Raw genomic sequence first — 20,450 nt, forward strand, 5'->3', positions numbered from 1 at the left:
CAGACTGACAGACTGAAGTGTGCATATGTGAAAAGGGCTAAAGATGATACCAATATGGCGGCTGATACAGTGAATATTTTAGCTTTTAACATGGATTGTGCACCATTATGCACCGATATGAGTTTGCAAAGGTACTCAGAAGGTTCCTTTCTTTAATAAACCAAAAATATTCAATGTTATGATACATGCGCCGATCAGCCAGAACATTATGACCACCTGCCTAATATTCTGTAGGTCCCCTTTTTGGTGTCAAAACAGCCCAGACCCGTCGAGGCACGGACTCCACTAGACCTCTGAAGGTGTGCTGAGGTATCTGGCACCAAGACGTGAGCAGCAGATCCTTTAAGTCCTGTAAGTTGGGAGGTGGGGCCTCCATGGATTGGACTTGTTTGTCCAGCACATCCCACAGATGCACGATTGGGTTAAGATCTGGGGAATTTGGAGGCCGAGTCAACAACCATTTCTGCAGTGTGGCAGGGCACAGTGTCCTTCTGAGAGAGGCCACTGCCATTAGGGAATACTGTTTCCATGAAGGGGTGGACTTGGTCTGCAACAATGTTTAGGTAAATGGTATGTTTTAAAGTAACATCCACATGAGCGGCAGGACCCAAGGTTTCCCAGCAGAACATTGTCCAAAGCATCACACTGCTTTTCCGGCTCACCTTCTTCCCATAGTGCATCCTGGTGTCATGTCTTCCCTAGGTAAGAGACGCACACGCACCCGGCCATCCACATGATGTAAAAGAAAACCTGATTCATCAGACCAGGTCGCCTTCTTCCATCGCTCCATAGTCCAGTTCTGATGCTCACATGCCCATTGTAGGCGCTTTCAGCAGTGGACAGAGGTCAGCATCTGAGCATCTGCTCAGCTATGCTGCAGTGTAACGTGCCGCAGACAGTGCTGAGAGGATTGTACACTATGGAGTCAGAGTGACGCTATTTATGAGTCACCCCAAGCATTGTTTTCTGCGTTGTGTGATCTGTTTAAAGCTTTCATATAAACGCCTATATTGAGAAATATATACACTGATATCTTTGATAGGCTCATGTCGACCAACCATATAACATTTCTGCTGTTGCTGGCTGGAAACTTGAAGTTTGAGATCACTTCGTCCACTTTGAATCATTTATCTGCTGAAACACAGTCATACCCAAACATTGCATTCCCGATAGCTCTTTGACTGTTTTCCTTTGGATTCAGAGCAGACACATTTTCAAGGGTTGGTGCAACTTAATCTCAAAACATGTTCTCTCACTTGACCTCTAATATGTGTCATCATTCATCATTGGACCCCCCTGCACAGCCAAAGTAAACCTCTCAGTATTGATATAACTGCAGTTCTTTTCAGAGCTTCCAGAATACCGAACTGAAATTATGCATTTATGTAATTTATTCCCAGGTCTCCTGTGAGAAAGTCAGCCAATCACACATCAACAGCTACTGCTAAGGCACAGCAACAACAGTGTCTTAGCTTTGGCTTAGTCTCTGCGTCACAAAGCAGCCGGCACTCTTTGACAAAGCTTAGAGCCGGATTCTGAAATGAAAGGTTCAACAGGATGTCCCCTCCTCTTCTGATCTTTTCGTGGTGGAAAGTTTGCTTAAATAACACAAATAAATGTTTAACACAATAAGCTTTTTTTCTTCTTGAAAAACGTTACATAAAAAGATTCATACCACTCTTGTGTCTGTGTGCTATGCTAAGAGCTAAGCTAACTCTATATGAAGACTGGAAACGGGAGGAAACAGCTCGCCTGGCGTGTTATTTCAACATTTCAGTTAATTAAAACATAGCCCGCAGTGTTCATTGATATCAGGCTAAATTTAAAACTCCAAAACAGAGCGAGTCACTTTTAGTCTTTTGTTAAATTGACTAATAGTTTGGCAATGTTTCAAAATACATTAAAGTGAATAGAACATTTTCAGGTGCTGGTAGGTGATTTAAACCAGGCTAGCTTTTCCTCCCGTACTTCCAGACTGTGTCCCAACTCTGGGGCTGCATCCTTCGAAGGATGTTTTTGAAGGCCGATTGCATCACAACGGCATATCGAAGGCTGTCCCATTTCAAAGGTTGCCATGCATGCGGCTGACAAATATGTCCTCCTTTTCCCGGGCCTTGAAGGATCCATCAGGTGCATCCTTCGCGCCCCAGCTGGATGCGCCACGCGATAACATCAGTGTCAAACAGAGCAACACACAAACAACAGTTCAGTTTGCACCTCCGAGGTTGATTATCTGCTCATTTGGAGATAATTCTGTGATTTTTGTGCTTCTACCATGGCTGAGTACACTACTGAATTAAAAGTGTGTTGTTGTTATGAAAATAGAAAAAACGGGAGTCTGTACCGGTCTGTACATGGTGTTTTATTTTGAAATGACCGGATGCTGTATGCTGTTTTCGTGTGTGACTTCCTGTTTGGAACGATCTGCTCTGTTGAGCTTGACGCGTGTTTGAAGCGGCCTCCGTCAAAAATAGACTCGTCGCGTATCTTTAGCGGAGCAGAGCGGAGAGACGAAGTTAAACGGCCGACAAATACATTTTAAATGTAAAAGTTTAAAGTAATAGGTTAAGTTACGTGACCTAAGTTGTGTTAGGTAGTTAACCAGCTAGCTACCTGTTGCTAGAGCGGCGCTTCCAATCCAGTTGCACGTAGCGCCCCCTACAGGTCTGGAGGTATTCCATTGTAATGACAAACAGTGTTTCTCTTTAGCATTTGTTCTGGCTTTCTGCAGCATGTTTGTAAAGTTGCAGCAGGTTTTGGTTGTTTTTGATCTTTTTCTGTGTTTGTAAATTGGTATAATTTCTGAATTTGCAGCCTGTTTCTCCTGATTGATATATTTTGGGCTGTTACAAGTTGTTTGTCCTTGTTGGCCACTGCAAAAAACTTTGTTGACTCTACAAATCCAACTGTAAACACAGATAGAAATGTGTACTTCTCAGTGTTATTTTATTTCATCAACTTTTGGCTGCCTTTTTGCCCTTCGGCCTAGTGGCCCAGTTCACTCCTGATCCACCTTTCAGGAAAAACCATGAATTTTGCAGTGAGTCAGAGGCTTGAGCAGGAATGTGCAGTACCTCCGCAGAAGAGCCAGGGCGGTGATTTGAATAGAGACAGAGGTGAGTGTCCTCGGTAAACCACAGTGCAATTATCCTGATCCAGGCAGAAGCCTGCACACCTACAGAGGACGTCAGATTTCACATTAAAACCAGTAAGGAAGGTGGCAGCGATAAGCTTCATGTGGACAAAACAAGCAGAAGAACGCACAGATAGGAACGCACACGGATTCTTCTTGTCATATTTAATTGACTGTGAATGCATGCAGAGCAGGATGTGGTTGTCATAATACACCACCACAGGAGGCAGATGCAGTTTTGTTGCCATAAACGTTGAGAAAAAAACACCATTTAGCTCCAGTGATCACTGTTTTAACCTCGCACATGTGCGTGGAAACAAACTTGGGATAAAGGCCACACATACCCACTGAGGGAACATTTGAGACAGCTCATGTTGGCGGAAAATCCAGACATGACACTGCAATCACATGTTGTGTCAAGCATAGTCTGCATTTTCTGAGAGGCTGGGGGAGGAAATCACCCGGCCCACATCTCTGCAGCTGTACGATGATTGACTGTAATAGTGCGGTGTAAATTTAGACATTCTGTAAGTTCACAAGTTCTCAGGGTCAGAGGGATCACCGCATTCTTGGTCGTATATTACAGGCTGCCCAAATAGCTGAATTACATAACATATAATAAAGAAGCTGTGACAGAATGTGTACTGTGGGGGAAGACGAGGGAATGTTAACTTTGGAGGAAGCAACACTTCCACTATATGTACCCGATAAGTTTATCAGTCAGTTTAACCTCGTCTGTGGCCCGAAGCTTCAACATATGAAGATCTAGGTACCACTCTAGCATCAGTGTTGCATTCAGTTAGACTTTCAAAATAAAGTGGTCACATCAGAGATAAAAAAACGTGGTTATATTTTCAAAATAAAGCGTGCAGCTTCACATTTGATGACTTTCAGACGCACAGCAATAAACTAATAATTTAATGTTTGAAATGTTTTAAGGCTTGCTGTTCTACTGAGCGCCCCCTAAAGGCCTGGAGCACTGGACTTGCAGTGATGTTCTTCTGCATGTGTTTTTTTTTTTGTTGTGTGTGTTTTTAACTTTGCATCGGACCGGTATCTGCAGCAGGTAAGCTTGTTTCCGTTGTTGCATTTCTTTTTGCCTTATGCCTGTTGTTGGGAGTGATAGGGGGGTTATAATTTCTGTCTTTCCTTTTTCTTACTCTGGACATCTTGGTGATGTCCTGAAGTCTCAAACGCACCACTTGCGAGGCTCGCACGCAGCGCTCGCTAATGATGCTCAGGTGTAAAAGCACACGGGAGAGTCCACACGGGAGACGGCAACTATTGAGTTGAGACGGGCTTCGGGATGACGGCAACTACTCACCTCCTACTCATGAAATTGGATGAACCACGCAGTTGTTTCTCCACTCAGTTGAATTCCAGGTCCAGCTTTTCCCCCTTTTCCTCTCTCTTTTTTGGCACACTCCAGGTTAGAGCAAGGTCACCCACTCAACCCTAGACTTGACTAGTCTGTAACAATGTGTTTTGGAATCTGCAGCTTTTACTGAATGAAAATCGTTTGGGCTGTTGCAGTGTGTGTGTGCGCCTTGCTGGCCACCGTATTTAGGCAATAACTAAATTATCTAATAAAGTGCCAACCTACTGGATAAGTTTATGACATTACGTGGTATATGAAGGTATATGACTGACATTTCCTAACTTACATTCCCGTGTTTTTGGCCATTTTGCCTTTATCAGATATGACAGGTGAAGAGTGACAGGAAATATGGGGAGAAGTGAGAGTGGAACCAGTATTTATTTAGTAAAGTGAGGATTTCTTAACATTCACATGTTCAAGGGGCACTGTGGAGCTTGTTTAAGTCAAGGATTAGCACAAACTTCAGCTCCTCTTGCCCCTCAAATTGCAAATAAAATCAGCAAGGAAGGCAAACACTGCAGCTTTGGAGTGAGACATGAGTATATTCATTTGGACCGGTGAGTTGGTATACATTGCCTTTATCCAGGATAACAGGTCAGTGTGATAGCAACTAGTCAGTCACATGTTAGCTGCGCCCTAAAGCATACCCGGCTTTATCATCTATTTGAATGTAAATGGGACCATATTTCACTAAACGAAGACTTGAAACTCGAGATTGAGACCATAAACTCGTTAGGAAAGTGTTTTCGGGGGTAATAAACAAATAAATAAAAGGTAATAAAGTTCCTTTTCCCTCAAAGCCTTTGATACAACCTTTTAAATAAAACATGTAAACCCAGAAGCCACGCCCTCCTCTGTCACTTCAGTCTTTGCACACAATTCATGTTAGAAGATTCAGTCACAGTTGCTTTTGCGCTTTCATTTTGTTGATTAAAAACATTATCATCATTATTATTCTGTAAAATGTGTAAGTGTGATTGTGTGTGTGAACTTGCAGAGCAAAGGGAACTACTCTGTGGAAAACCAGTCAGGCGGGCAGTGACCTCACTCCATCTGCAGTCTCCATAAAGCAGAGATAAAATTGCCTCCTCACCGCGCTTCACACACACACACACACACACGTACGCACACCCGCGCACACTCAGCGTCTGCTCCTCCTGCCCTCCCTGCCAGCTGTGAGCAGAATACGTGCAGTCTCACACATCGTCTCCTCTCAGGCCACAGCCTCTTCTCACACTAGTTATTAAGACCTGGATTACTGGATCCTTTGTGATGTCTTCATGGCGACGTGCAAAATACAAATGCCATTTTATTAACAGCAATTCAGTGAAATTTAGTTCCTTGTTTGTTAATGCACAAAAGTTTCTCTTTTTTTTAAGTGCAAACCTGCAGCACTCAGTGAAAACGTGCAAGCGAAAGTCACCAAACTCTCCATGTTGCTCATTTCTTTAACTATTATACAATATGATACAACAATGGAAAGTGCTTCGAATTATAAAAATGTGCTGCAAAGAACCCAAAAAACACATTAACAACAAATGCACTGCAAATACATAAATAATACAAAGTCAAAAACACACAACAAACACATGCTGCAAATCCAGTTATCAGGACAGAAGTACTCCAGGCCTGTAGGGGGCGCTAAGTAGTTTTTGTAAAACTTATTTTATGGAGAAAATGATGTTTTTGACCGACAAAGCAAAGGCTCTGGAACTCTGGAAGATTACAGAATAAATATTCAACAGTCAGGCCAAATAGAGTAAAAAAGGCAAGAACAAAATGCAAACACAAAAGATCAACAAAAATAAATTCAAATAAAAGGTTAAAAGTAAACAGATCTCAGAAGGCAGTTAAAACAATAAAGCAACACAAATAAAGAGATAAATAAAAGAATAAAAGCAATAAGACGATAAAAAGATTATAAAAAGACAATAAAAAAAACGACATCACATCAAAGGAAACAGATGAAAGATTTGAAACGGTAAGACGAATAAAAGACAAATAAATCAGTCGATAAAAGCAATAAAGATCGGTAAGAACAGGACATCAGAAGAGGACTTAGGAACAGGTGAACGGATTAACTCATAAAAGCGAGTCTTGAGACGTGCTACTCCACAGGTATCACAGTGTGAAGCTTCAGGTTAGCATAATACCACCCCTTTAACGTTTTATTATCACCACATTCAGTGACATTTAGTTCCTTATTGTTATTGCACAAAGTTTTTTTCTTGTTTTTCTGCCTATTTGTTAAGTGCAAACCTGCAACAATCAGCCAATAAGTGCAGGAAAAAGGTCAGCAAACTGTCCACTCACGCAGGATTTATGTCATACAACATGATACGACTATTGTACGGTGGCTGACAGGGGCAAAAGTTCAGCTGCGGCCGAAGAGATTTTTAAGTCAAAAAGTCAAAAACACAAACAAAAGCCAAAACATGATACAGCAAACATAAATAATAAACTGTAAATACATACAATACAAAGGCTTCATATGCAGTTATCAAGACAGAAGTGCTCCAGGCCTGTAGGGGGCGATACGTTTTCTTTCATGGAGAAAATAATGTTTAGTCTTTTTGCAGCACTTAAGCATTAAGTGCCTTATTGTTAATGCACAAAGTTTTTCTTTAAAGGAGCAATCCTCCCCTGGAAAAAGGGGATACGATTAAATATGACGAGAATATACCGGTGGATCGTCTAAAAATCTTCACGTCTGCAGTCTACATTTCAAACCTAATGATTTTGAACGAGACATGACATCAGAGGCGGGCGTCCTAGATTGAGGAAGTGTAGTTTAGCGAGCTCCCTAGCCCTGGAAAACCTCCGCTAGACTACTTAAGACGCATCATCTGGTGGAGGTTTTCCAGGGCCCATTGGAGAAGTGGATAGCGTCCTCCAAAGGGACAGAGCGAATTTGTATATTTTTTCCACCATAATGGCATTAGCTCCCCATAATAGCATGATAGGACTGAGGTTGAAAATCGGCGAACAGGCCCTTTGACCAGTTTTTTCTTGTTTAATAAGTGCAGTGCAAAAAGTCACCAAACTGTCCACTCATGCAGGATCTATTCAACAACATGATACAGCTATTGTACGGTGGCTGACAGGGGCAAGTGCGCTGCAACAACCAGAGAACAGGCTGCAAATTCAGACACGACTCAAAGTCCAAAACACAAACAATAGTCCAAAACAAATACAATTAAAAACATGCTGCAAAAAGACAAAACAAATGCAAACTTAACAAAAAAAACTGTAAGTACATCAACAATAAACAATCAAAAACACACAAACCTAGAAAACAAATGCAACAAGTCACAAGAGAAGTACTCCAGGGCTGTAGGGGGCGCTAAGCGGTACTGGATTTAATGGAGAAAATGATTTACTGTGTTTGTTTTGGACTTTCTGTAGCACTTTTTAACATTTGCAGCACTTTTCATGTTCGTTGTGTTTTTTTTTTTTCACTTTAGTATGTTTTCTGGATTTGCTGCAAATGTTTGCTTGCTGTTACAGCGCGTTTGCACTTTTCAGCCACCGTACAATTAGGTGTGATTAAAGTTGCAGCAGAACCAAAACCTCTAACCAACCATCAGCAACATCATTAAGAGTTCATGCCTGCATTCACATCCAAGAAACAAATCATATAGCTGCAACATATTAAGCATACAGGCAATTTGTTCTTAAGGTCAAAGGTCAAAGTGACTTTACTACAGTCTTTAACATGCTTACTGCCCGAACTGTTTCCTTTGTGATGCAACATGAGTATACAATCTGTCAGGCTCTGGCTTCCTGCCAAAGAAGAGCAAGGATCAAACAACAACCTGAACTTTAACTCTGACACAGAGATGACGTGATCCTGCACACACCAGCGCCTGTGATTCATGCAGTGCCACCTACCAACGTCAGAAATCCTTCATCAGGTTCCAGGAGGAGTCGATGAGAGTGGTACTTTAAACTCCTCACACACGCACACACACACACACACACATTCACACAAGTACCTGTGACCTTAAACCCAGACTGATATTTGGATGTTAAAACCGTTTCGACTTTGATTAAGCACTCCCACCACTATGACGCAATGATAGTTTAAATATTAGATGTACCTATTATTTACAGCTAAATGTCATTGGGCGAGAGGCGGGGTTACACCTGGACTGATCACCAGTCAATCACAGGGCGGACACACACAGACAGACAACCTTTCACGCTCACATTCACACCTACGGGTGATTTTAGAGTCACCAATGAACCTAACGAGCATGTCTTTGGACTGTGTACCCGGAGGGACCTGACGCATGCAAACTCCACACAGAAGGGCCCCCCTATGTCTGAGCCAGGATTTGAACCAGGAACCCTCTAGCTGTGAGGTGACAGCGTTAACCACTGCACCACCGTGCAGCCCATATTTGCATACTTACCGGTACTTTAGTATTGTCTATTTTTGTGTATTTTTTTTATTTATTAAACAATATTTGTGTGATTATGATGATGATGTCATTTATTTATTCACCCCTTAAATTATCAATCAAATGACTCTGAGTCTTCCTTTTTACCAAATTACAAGTGTAAAGTAAATTAAAATCATTATCTCTTTATATTTTTATAGACACATTTTTTCCTACATTTCAAACATTTTTTACAGATTTATTCTCTTTTCTCTTTTTCTCTCTCATTTAATATCATGAAGTTTTTCATTGCAAATACGACATTTTCTACTTTTGAAAATAGCTTATTTTGGTTTTATATTCTGCACTATTCTTTTTTTATAACTCTTATTTTCTTGAGTAATTTTGGAGCAATCTGGCACTAGTTTCCTCTGGGGTTAATAAAGTTCGTCTGAGTTTATTTTGCCTCTGATGACGAATGGGAAACTGATTTTAGCATCAATATAAAGATGTCATTAAGCTTCAGAAAATCACCAAAAACGGGTCAACTGGGAGAAATATAACTTTATTTATTTACCAGTAAAAAATTAAAAAATGACATTAAAAAACATTTCACTGGTAAATTTCATTGAATAACAGAAGAGATCACTTTCCTCTATGGACGAGTTTGAGATCAAAATTAACTGATCAGAACTCCAAAATCAAAATGTCACATTATCTTCAGTTCTGACAATAAATCCACAAACTTCATCATCATGGAACAAACAAAACACAAAAAAATACAGTAAGTTTGATTGAAAAGGGACTTGGAAGTTGTGAAATATTGGAATAAAAATAATAAACTTTATGTAATTGGTCCCTTTTTATATAATAAACACAAAGTACAATAAGGAACGTGAAAGCAGAAGGTAAATACAGAAGTAAAATCAAAAAATGAATTAAACACAATCTGACTATTAATATCTTTTTATGATTACAAACTTTTAATTAAACAGTTTTTTAAAATGTTATTTTATTTACATTTTTTATTGTAAAAAGCACCTTTCTTTACTTATTTGTAAGACGTACAGCTGCTTATATCTTATTGGCACTCACTTAACATGGTTTTGATGCCTCCTCATCCTTCACATTCTGACAAGAGAAAAATATTAAAAAGAAGTGAAAATAAAAATAAAAAAACTTCATCACAGTTAAACCATTTTAAGATTATCAGCTAATTAACATATTTCAACATATAAACATCCATACTGTATGTTTGTTTTTCATGATATATTTACATCTATGTATTATAATTTAAGCCCACAAAGATGTAGACAAAAACAGGCATACGTTCCCAATTCTGAGTCAGGAAGAGAGCTTAAAGAAATTGAATGCCTGCATGAGACTGGATCAATGAAACCACACAGGCCTCACTGAGGATCATAACTATCTCTCTGGCGCCCCCTGGTGGAGAAGAACAAAAAATGTGCAAACCTTTGGATGATGAACATTGCTCTGTATGACTCTTGAAGAGTCTTACATACTTCAAAATAAAGTTCAGAAGAATTCAATGTTTGGATGAGACTAAACTTAGAAGCATTTTTGCTACATAGTTGAAATTCTTTTTGTATCTGTGGCTGTAACAAGCCTGAAAAAGTCCATCATTTCAAATGCTTGGACTCGGCACTCACTGAGCATGTGCAGAGTCCTCCAGGTTAGAGATAGTTTGATACAGTTTATATTACTACATTGTACTGCACTCCTTCCAAACCACAGACTGTGTGAAAAGATGGCCAACATGACAGCTCCCGAAAAGTGAAGCCAAACCCTCTCTGTCGCCCCCTGCTGACTGGCTGCAGTATAGCTCATAAAGCCCGCCTCCTCCATGTTAACAGATGGGACATGAGTCAAACTATAAAATCAAAATACATGTCACATACATTTTTCTAAAACATGGTTTCTGTCAATATAGGTAGTTCTTATCATGCTGATTTATGTCCAAGTGTTCATTTCAACTTTGAATTAGTTATTTGATGCTATAAAAAGGGGGTGTGGCCTCATGATTGACAGCTCTGCTGACAAATGGGGCTCCTGCAGCGTTCTGTTCCCGAGTAGCAGAGTAGAGGAGGAACGGCGAGAGGAGACGTAACTAACACTAACACTACAGTCAGTGAACTTTCCATAAGCGTGAATATCTGCTTCAGACCGACACAAGAAGCTGTTCTGCTGCAGACTGAGCCCACCTGAGGGCTCCCACACGTTTTATCAGTAAGTTTAATGTGTGGTAGAGGAAGGGGCTCCACCAGCCCATCTCAAATTAACCAGATGGCAACACCCACAACTGGGGGTAATTTCGTACAACCCTTCTTCCATCTTTACATACAGTCTTTGTCTCCCATCCTCTCTCTGGCAATCAGGGCAGTGTACGTTCATGTTTTTTGGGGGGAGGGCTTTGATATTTTTTAAGGTTACTTTCAAAATCTTACTCTTGCTGGTAAACACCAACTTTAATTTGCAAATGTATGCCCTTCTGCAGCAAAGAGAATCTGTTGGAATAGGAAGGTGATTTGGGTCATTTACAGGACGCTGACTCCTGTTGTGATTAATCAGCCTGATTGACAGGACAGATGATCAGTGGGGTGGAGTTTTTACCACCTTTACTATTTTTGGGATTGAAGAATGGGTAGAGTTTCTCAGTGAAGTTACAGCCAGTAAAGGAGACCATGTGAGCTCGAGCATCTACATCATGAAAAGAGACCAAACCCTCCTCATAATCCACAAACACTCCCACCTTCTGAGGCTTAGACTTTAAACTCAGACTGAGTGAAGGTTCGCTAAGAGCTTTGTACTCGTCTTCATTTGTCAAGCATATCATCAACTGGCCATTATTAGGGCAAAATGTAAAGTTGCCCTTCCTATTGACAGACTCTCTCACAACTCCCAGAATCCAATCAGTCTTCCCTTTAACTTGAACCTCGTAGTAAAACCTTCCTGAAGAGAAACTCTGCTTTCCTAACACACCGAAATATGTTGTTATTCTCTTTGGGCTGTCTGGAAGACACTGATTAACATCCCCGTGACTGACTTGCTTCCCATCATCAGACAGGATGAGTTTTGGATGTGCTGTTTCTGGATCAAGAGTCACATCCACCGAGTACTGCCGGGCCATCTTTAGTAGAGCATCAGCACACAGCGTCCTCATCTCTTGGACAAGTGTCTCTTCCAGCTGAGTCACACTTTTCTTCAGAGTCCCCTTACATGATGAGTGAACTCTGACCTTTGTCCAGTCTTTGGTGGGCGGAGCAGGGTTCAAGGATGAGAAGCTTTGGAGGAACTGGAGGTGGTCTTCATTGCGTGAGAGCTGCTCCACCTCAGCGCTTCTTTTCTCCAGCTCAGAGATTTCCTCCTCCAGCTCTTTGATGAAGCTTTCAGCCTGGTTCTCTGTTGTTTTTTGCTTCTCTTCAATCACGTCAATGAGCTCGGCCAGATTTCTCTCAACAGACTGGACCAGCGTGGTGAAGATCTGCACACTGGTTGCTGTCTCTCGATCTGCATCTTCTTTGCTGACCCTCACAGACTCTTTGATCTGCTCAATCTTCAGTCGTCTCTTCTGGATCATCTGCTGAACTTCAGCTTCTGTCTTTCCCAGCTCAGCTTTCTTTACTTCGTATTCTTCTCTTAGAGAAACAATGCGATGAAACTTGTGTTCTGACTCAGTACAGAACCGACACACACATAACTGGTCGGTCTTACAAAACTGCTCCAGAGGTCTCTGGTGCTTCTTACACATCCTGCCTTCCAGGTTCTCCACAGGATCGATCAGCTCGTGTCTCTTTAGGGCTGGGACACTGCGATGAAGCTCCAGGTGAGTCTCACAGTAGGACACCAGACACACCAGGCAGGACTTCAGGGCCTCCTGTTTGGTCTCAGTGCAGACGTCACAGAGAACTTCTCCTGCGTTGGTGCGTTGTTTCTCTGAGCTGCTGCTGGTTTCCTTTGGAAGTGACTGTCTGAACTGAGCAGCCATCTCAGATATAAAAGTGTTGACCCGCAGATCAGGTTTTTTCTCAAAAAGCTCTTTGCACAAGGGACACTGACACAGGACGTTAATGTTCCAGTGCTCAGTGATGCAGGCCTTGCAGAAGTTGTGTCCACATGGTATGGTGACTGGATCAGTGAACACATCCAGACAGATGGAGCACAGAAACTGATCTTCAGAGAGCAGACTGCTTGCTGTTGCCATGTCTAAGACAGAAAGACATATGTCTTATATACCAGCAAAAGTTTCATTGAAACAAGTATTTATGCTGAAAATCACATATCAAGTACAATCAGACAATAATTCAGTATTATTGTACTGTTAAGTTGCTCAATGTTTTGTGGGTCGATATTCTGTCAAACTGAAACGGACATCTTGGAGGCAGATTATGGTATTTAAAAAGCTGGGCCATATTTAACATATTTTGGGATCTAAACAAATAAAAAAGTACAATAAATTTTGAAATAATTTCAACAGACTTCTTCCAGCAGCCACAAAATGTGTTGTAATGTCTTTAAAGAAAAGCCTAGGCAAACGTGGCAGATCAAAGTGCATTCACAAAAAATGCTTATTTTTGCGACTGACAGGCTCAGGTTGTTATACAGAGTGTCTGACAACATTCCTGGCTGCTTCCCAAGTCTCTTATTTGATAGCTCCTCGCTCCTCGCCCGAACCGGAAGTAGTTCCGGAGCCACCATATTGAGGATCGTCTCAAAGCTCTTATTGCTGCTCCGAGGAGCGAGGAGAGAGGAGAGAGGAGGGAGTTCAGAGGAGCGATAAGCGAGGACACACGAGAGCAGCCTCCACGGAAGTCTTTTACTGGCCGACACGCCCCCTTATCAGATATCAGTTAGTGATTGGACGCTGCAGCAGATCGGACTGATGTGAAACTTCACAACATCACCGGAGTTTCATACTGCAGAGAGGAAGAAGCGGACCTTAAAACAGACTTTACAGGGCGCCTTGAAACCGACTACAAACAACGTCTGTATAATGAGTTGGTATTTGACACTCATGATCGTTTAGAACGAAATATTGATCATAACTTGTCATAAAATAAAAAAAGCAGTGAATAAATGCAGATTTGGTTTGTTTTCCGAGTCAACATCTGAGTAAAAATAAGTCTAAAAATCAAAAGTAGCAAAAACAGATTCATTTCTATTAAATTGAATCTTAAAAAATACCTCTCGTCATGATCAGTTATTTCCCGTCTAACTTTTATTACGGATGAATGAATGAATTCAGAGGGAGCAGGAGAGTCTCTCTGTCAGCAGGTAACACTACGTGTGAGAGTGATCATCAGTGAGGTCGGGTTTGATCAGCGTGACGTGATTTCTATTTATCCTGAAACTTTGAGCCTAATCAATAATGTTCATAGTTCATGAACAGACAGTATTTGGGCTTATTAAATAATTAATTCAGATCAGATGATCAGTGATCAAAAATGTAAATAATGTAATAATATAAAGACACAGTGCTGGTGAGAAATGTATGTATGGCTCTGCTGCAGGAACACAGACTGCAGCCTGTTCTTCATGTGCAGGTGTTTGTTACACAGGTAACAGGACACAGAGAGGAAACACTGTTACTGTGTGTTTATTAGAATTAATACAGAGCACATGTGTGCAGACACTAACAGCTGTTAAAGCAGACTGACAGCTGATCCAGCGGTGATCACCACAAGCGGACATCGCAGCACCTGACGCTTCATCGGAAACGTCTCATGTCTCTTAAAAAACATTCCCTCGTCTCCTCTCTCCTCTCCTGGTTTCCTCGTGTCTCTCCATGCAGCTCTGGTGGGAGGGACTAAGACGCAAGTGAAGGAAGCATGGATGCAATTTAAGAGACTTGGGAAGCAGCCACAGACAGCGTTTCACTCTCTTAAAGCACCGTTGTATTTGTGTGGGTATTCCCCACTTCCTGTTTATTCCCTCTGATTATCGGTTGAAATATAATGATTTTCATCGACTGTACTCACTGTTTTACGCAGAAGGTCCGTTTTTCTTGTCGACCTGAAGGCCGAAGTTGTTTTTCTTGTTGAGGGAGAAGCTTATCTGGACTTTCACTTACTTTAAGTTTCATTTCCTGTAAAATGTGACTGAGTAGGCTGATAAGCTTTTTGATGGCAGGCGTGGTTAAACATGTACACCACCCAAGGTGATAATATCCATAGAACGAGAGTTACGTGTGTGACTGCGAGAGGTCGTGCTTTAAGCACTGAACGACACCCTATTGCGCATGCACAGGTCGAGTAGCCATACCAAAATAAAAGGCACAAGTCTAGAAGTTACACACCAAACTATTAATTAGTTAAAACATTTTTTCACTGCAGATATTTTAATTTGGAAATGAGTGATAATCTCCATAATTCATAAGTGTGAAAAAAATTGAATTGCTTATGATTACATGTTCTAATTTTTTTTATAAATATATACTTTTTTCATAAATTGATCTTCTTAGTCTTTTACAGATTTATTCTCATTTCTGTCTCGTTTAATATCATAAAGTATACATTTTTTATTACTTCTTATTATCACTGCAAATACAACATTTTCTGCTTACCTATGAAAATATCTTGTCGTACTTCTGTTCTTATTCTGTTCGGCACTATCTGTTTACATTTAACTTAATGTACACTTTATATTGTAAATTTCACATATTTGAGTCGTTATTTATTACTCTTGTTTTCTTCTGTGATTTTGGAGCAATCTGGCTCTAGAATTTTCTTCAGGATGAATAAAATTCTATCTGAGCTTATTTTGTATCTATATTCTAAATAGATATACATTACATATTATAACATTTACATCAAAACAAAAATGTGATTAAGATTCAGAAAATAGAAAAATACGGGTCCATTGGGTGTAATATTTACAAACTTTATTTATTTTCATTAAAAAATGACATAAAAAAACATTTCACTGGTAAATTTCATTGAATAACAGAAGAGATCACTTTCCTCTATGGACGAGTTTGAGATCAAAATTAAATGATCAGAACTCCAAAATCAATAACCAGTCAAATAAAAAGCAACCAACAAATTGTCAAATTATCTTTAAACAATTATGACAGTAAATCCCCAAACTTCATCACTATGAAACAAAACACAAAAAGACACCAAAGTATAGTAAGTATAAGTCTAAAGGAACATGAGAGTTGGGAAATGATGGAATAAAAATAATAAACTTTATGTTCCTTTTTATATAATAAACACAAAGTACAATAAGGAGAGTAAATGCACATGAGATCATCATCAGTGTAAAATGTAAAGTTCTTAATAAAACAACGAAGAAGGTAAATTTTGTTGTGAAATCATACAACAAATTAATTTTACAAACTGACTATTAATAACTGCATCTTTTTTATGATTACAAAGTTTTCACTGAACAGTTTTGATTTTATTTTACCATTTTTATTTTGTGAAAGGAATCTTTCTTTAGTTATTTTTACGACATACAGCTGCTTTAACCTCAGTGGCACTCACTTGATATGACATGTTTTGATGCCTCCTCATCCTTCATGATCTGACAAGAGAAAAATCTTTACATCTTTAAAAGTCGTGAGAAGTGTAAATAATAATAAGACTTTATCATAGTTAAGATTATCAGCTAATTAACATATTTTTGCATGTTTATCTGTACTGTATGTTTGTGTTTTCATGATATATTTACATGTATGTATAATAATTTTAGCTCACAAAGACGTCCAGACTTTAGAAATGGACTCCCAGCACCAGACTGCATCAGTGAAACCACACAGGCTTTACTGAGGATATTCAGTTGGTCTCTGGCGCCCCCTGGTGGAGCATAACAAAATGTGTACTAACCTTTTGGATGATAAACATCCTACAAAGAATTCAATGTTTGTATGAAATTACTTAATTCTGGGGTAGGCAAGTTACTTAGAAGCATTTTTGATATATTACTGCTTTTAAAACAAGCTGACAATTCCTGTATCTTTGGCTTTAACAAGCCTAAAAAATACCAACCAAACATTTGGAATGATGTGGGGTCAGATGTGGGCGGAGCTGGACATCAGATGGGCGGGGTCAGACCTGTATGGATATCATGACACCATCTGCTGGATGAGCGCAAGAAGGCAACAGATTCTTCTCCGTCAGTCAGGATGGTAGGTTGTCTGACCCTACGATTCCACAGGATCCGTCGCCGGCGCGCTCCGTGTGCGCCGCGACCTCCAGAGTCGATCGCGCCCATTCAAATCAATGATAGTGATTCCACAGCATGCGCCGCGGTCCGTCTCCGGCGCGTCCCAGAAGCGTGTCTCCGCTCTGCTCCGCTAAAGATACGCGCCGGGTCTATCTCGGGTCAAGCTCAACAGAGCAGATCGTTCCAAACAGGAAGTCACACACGAAAGCAGCATACAGCATCCGGTCATTTCAAAATAAAACACCATGTTCAGACCGGTACAGACTCCCACTTTTTCTGTTTATTTTAAGATCAACACACTGAAATCTCGTAAAAAAGAACACTTCTAATTAAGTAGCGTACTCAGCCATGGTAGAAGCACAAAAATCACGGAATGATCTCCAAATGAGCAGATAATCAACCTCGGATGTGCAAACTGAACTGTAGTTTGTGTGTCGCTCTGCTAACATTGATGTTATTGTGTGATTCTCGTGCGATAATGTAGTTCTCCCCCGATCTTGTGATCTCGCTAATCCAGCTGCTTGGGCCAGCGCTCCGCTGCGCTGCGGACCAGACACGCTTCCTGTGGGCGAAGGCTCGCGCCGCTGACGGACCAGAAACGCGGCGGAGACGGAACACGCCGGAGACGGATCCTGTGGGATCGAGGGGTGAGGCTGATTCACATCAAGGAAATAAATGGATCGTTACCTCTCAAATGAAATATTCAAGTCTAATGACCCTAAACAACAACAGCACAAGAAAACATAATTTTTCTGACCTTCCATCTTTCCTTTCCATGGTTAAATACTTTGATTTAACACATACATAGTAATACATTATATTGAATACATAATAAGTATTTTGATATCTCTATATCTGGTGTTTTTTTCCCTCCTTCTTCTTCTTGTGTTATTGGTGGTTGGGACACAGATTGCAATACCGCCACCCACCAATCTGAAAGGTGCACTCTCGCAATGTCTTTGGGGCTATAAGAACAGTGGGACATCCGACCCCATCTTTTATCCGTCTCCGCCCCATTCCACGTTCTGCTGCTATAGCGATTTTTGTACGAGAGGAGGTGGAGACGCATCTTCCATCTTTACATACAGTCTTTGTCTCCCATCCTCTCTCTGGCAATCAGGGCAGTGTACGTTCATGTTTTTTGGGGGGAGGGCTTTGATATTTTTTAAGGTTTCTTTCAAAATCTTACTCTTGCTGGTAAACACCAACTTTAATTTGCAAATGTATGCCCTTCTGCAGCAAAGAGAATCTGTTGGAATAGGAAGGTGATTTGGGTCATTTACAGGACGCTGACTCCTGTTGTGATTAATCAGCCTGATTGACAGGACAGATGATCAGTGGGGTGGAGTTTTTTCCGCCATTATTATTTTTGGGATTGAAATATGGGTAGAGTTTCTCAGTGAAGATACAGCAAGTATAGGAGCACATAAGAGCTGGAGCATCTACATCATAAAAAGAGACCACACCCTCCTCATAATCCACAAACACTCCCACCTTGTGAGGCTTAGACTTTAAACTCAGACTGACTGGAGGGTCACTAAGAGCTCTGTACTCGTCTTCATTCGTCAATGATATCATCCACAGGCCATTATTAGGGCAAAATGTAACTTTGCTCTTCCTATTGACAGACTCTCTCACAACTCCCAGAATCCAATCAGTCTTCCCTTTAACTTGAACCTCGTAGTAAAACCTTCCTGAAGAGAAACTCTGCTTTCCTAACACACCGCAAGATGTTGTTATTCTCTTTGGGCTGTCTGGAAGACACTGATGAACATCCCAGTGAAAGACTAGTTTGTCATCATAAGACAGGATGAGTTTTGGATGTGCTGTTTCTGGATCAAGAGTCACATCCACCGAGTACTGCCGGGCCATCTTTAGTTCAGCATCAGCACACAGCATCCTCATCTCTTGGATGAGTGTCTCTTCCAGCTGAGTCACACCTTCCCTCAGAGTCCCCTTACATGATGAGTGAACTCTGACCTTCGTCCAGTCTTTGGTGGGCGGAGCAGGGTTCAAGGATGAGAAGCTTTGGAGGAACTGGAGGTGGTCTTCATTGCGTGAGAGCTGCTCCACCTCAGCGCTTCTTTTCTCCAGCTCAGAGATTTCCTCCTCCAGCTCTTTGATGAAGCTTTCAGCCTGGTTCTCTGTTGTTTTTTGCTTCTCTTCAATCACGTCAATGAGCTCGGCCAGGCTTCTCTTAACAGACTGGACCAGCGTGGTGAAGACCTGCACACTGGTTGCTGTCTCTCGATCTGCATCTTCTTTGCTGACCCTCACAGACTCTTTGATCTGTTCAATCTTCAGTCGTCTCTTCTGGATCATCTGCTGAACTTCAGCTTCTGTCTTTCCCAGCTCAGCTTTCTTTACTTCGTATTCTTCTCTGAGAGAAACAATGCGATGAAGCTTGTGTTCTGACTCAGTACAGAACCGACACACACATAACTGGTCGGTCTTACAGAACTGCTCCAGAGGTCTCTGGTGCTTCTTACACATCCTGCCTTCCAGGTTCTCCACAGGATCGATCAGCTTGTGTCTCTTTAGGGCTGGGACACTGTGATGAAGCTCCAGGTGAGTCTCACAGTAGGACACCAGACACACCAGGCAGGACTTCAGGGCCTCCTGTTTGGTCTCAGTGCAGACGTCACAGAGAACTTCTCCTGCGTTGGTGCGTTGTTTCCCTGAGCTGCTGCTGGTTTCCTTTGGAAGTGACTGTCTGAACTGAGCAGCCATCTCAGATATAAAAGTGTTGACCCGCAGATCAGGTTTTTTCTCAAAAAGCTCTTTGCACAAGGGACACTGACACGGGACGTTAATGTCCCAGTGCTCAGTGATGCAGGCCTTGCAGAAGTTGTGTCCACATGGTATGGTGACTGGATCAGTGAACACATCCAGACAGATGGAGCACAGAAACTGATCTTCAGAGAGCAGACTGCTTGCTGTTGCCATGTCTAAGACAGAAAGACATATGTCTTATATACCAGCAAAAGTTTCATTGAAACAAGTATTTATGCTGAAAATCACATATCAAGTACAATCAGACAATAATTCAGTATTATTGTACTGTTAAGTTGCTCAATGTTTTGTGGGTCGATATTCTGTCAAACTGAAACGGACATCTTGGAGGCAGATTATGGTATTTAAAAAGCGGGGCCATATTTAACATATTTTGGGATCTAAACGAATAAAAAAGTACAATAAATTTTGAAATAATTTCAACAGACTTCTTCCAGCGGCCACAAAATGTGTTGTAATGTCTTTAAAGAAAAGCCTAGGCAAACGTGGCAGATCAAAGTGCATTCACAAAAAATGCTTATTTTTGCCACTGACAGGCTCAGGTTGTTATACAGAGTGTCTGACAACATTACAGACAGCG

General features: G+C 41.0%; 2 protein-coding genes across 3 annotated transcripts; both read right to left on the reverse strand.

The window, feature by feature from the left end:
* Positions 1-11,474: 11,474 nt before the first annotated feature.
* On the reverse strand, positions 11,475-13,115 carry LOC138599708 (E3 ubiquitin-protein ligase TRIM39-like). Of its 2 annotated transcripts, XM_069671464.1 has the most exons (2): positions 12,889-13,115; positions 11,475-12,855 (listed from the first exon to the last, which is right to left on the reverse strand). In XM_069671464.1, the coding sequence occupies exons 1-2, from the start codon at positions 13,113-13,115 to the stop codon at positions 11,475-11,477; spliced, it is 1,608 nt and encodes a 535-aa protein (XP_069527565.1). The 2 variants fall into 2 exon arrangements, with proteins under 2 accessions (XP_069527565.1, XP_069527564.1); XM_069671463.1 differs by having other exon boundaries at positions 11,475-13,115.
* Positions 13,116-18,382: 5,267 nt separating this feature from the next.
* LOC138599788 (E3 ubiquitin-protein ligase TRIM39-like) lies at positions 18,383-20,023 on the reverse strand. The gene has a single exon (XM_069671544.1). The coding sequence runs from the start codon at positions 20,021-20,023 to the stop codon at positions 18,383-18,385; it is 1,641 nt and encodes a 546-aa protein (XP_069527645.1).
* Positions 20,024-20,450: the final 427 nt, after the last annotated feature.

The sequence above is a fragment of the Semicossyphus pulcher genome, unplaced genomic scaffold, assembly GCF_022749685.1.
Source record: "Semicossyphus pulcher isolate SPU_LCO1_2020_fin unplaced genomic scaffold, fSemPul1.0.p SCAF_20, whole genome shotgun sequence".
NCBI classification, from domain to species: Eukaryota; Metazoa; Chordata; class Actinopteri; order Labriformes; family Labridae; genus Semicossyphus; species Semicossyphus pulcher.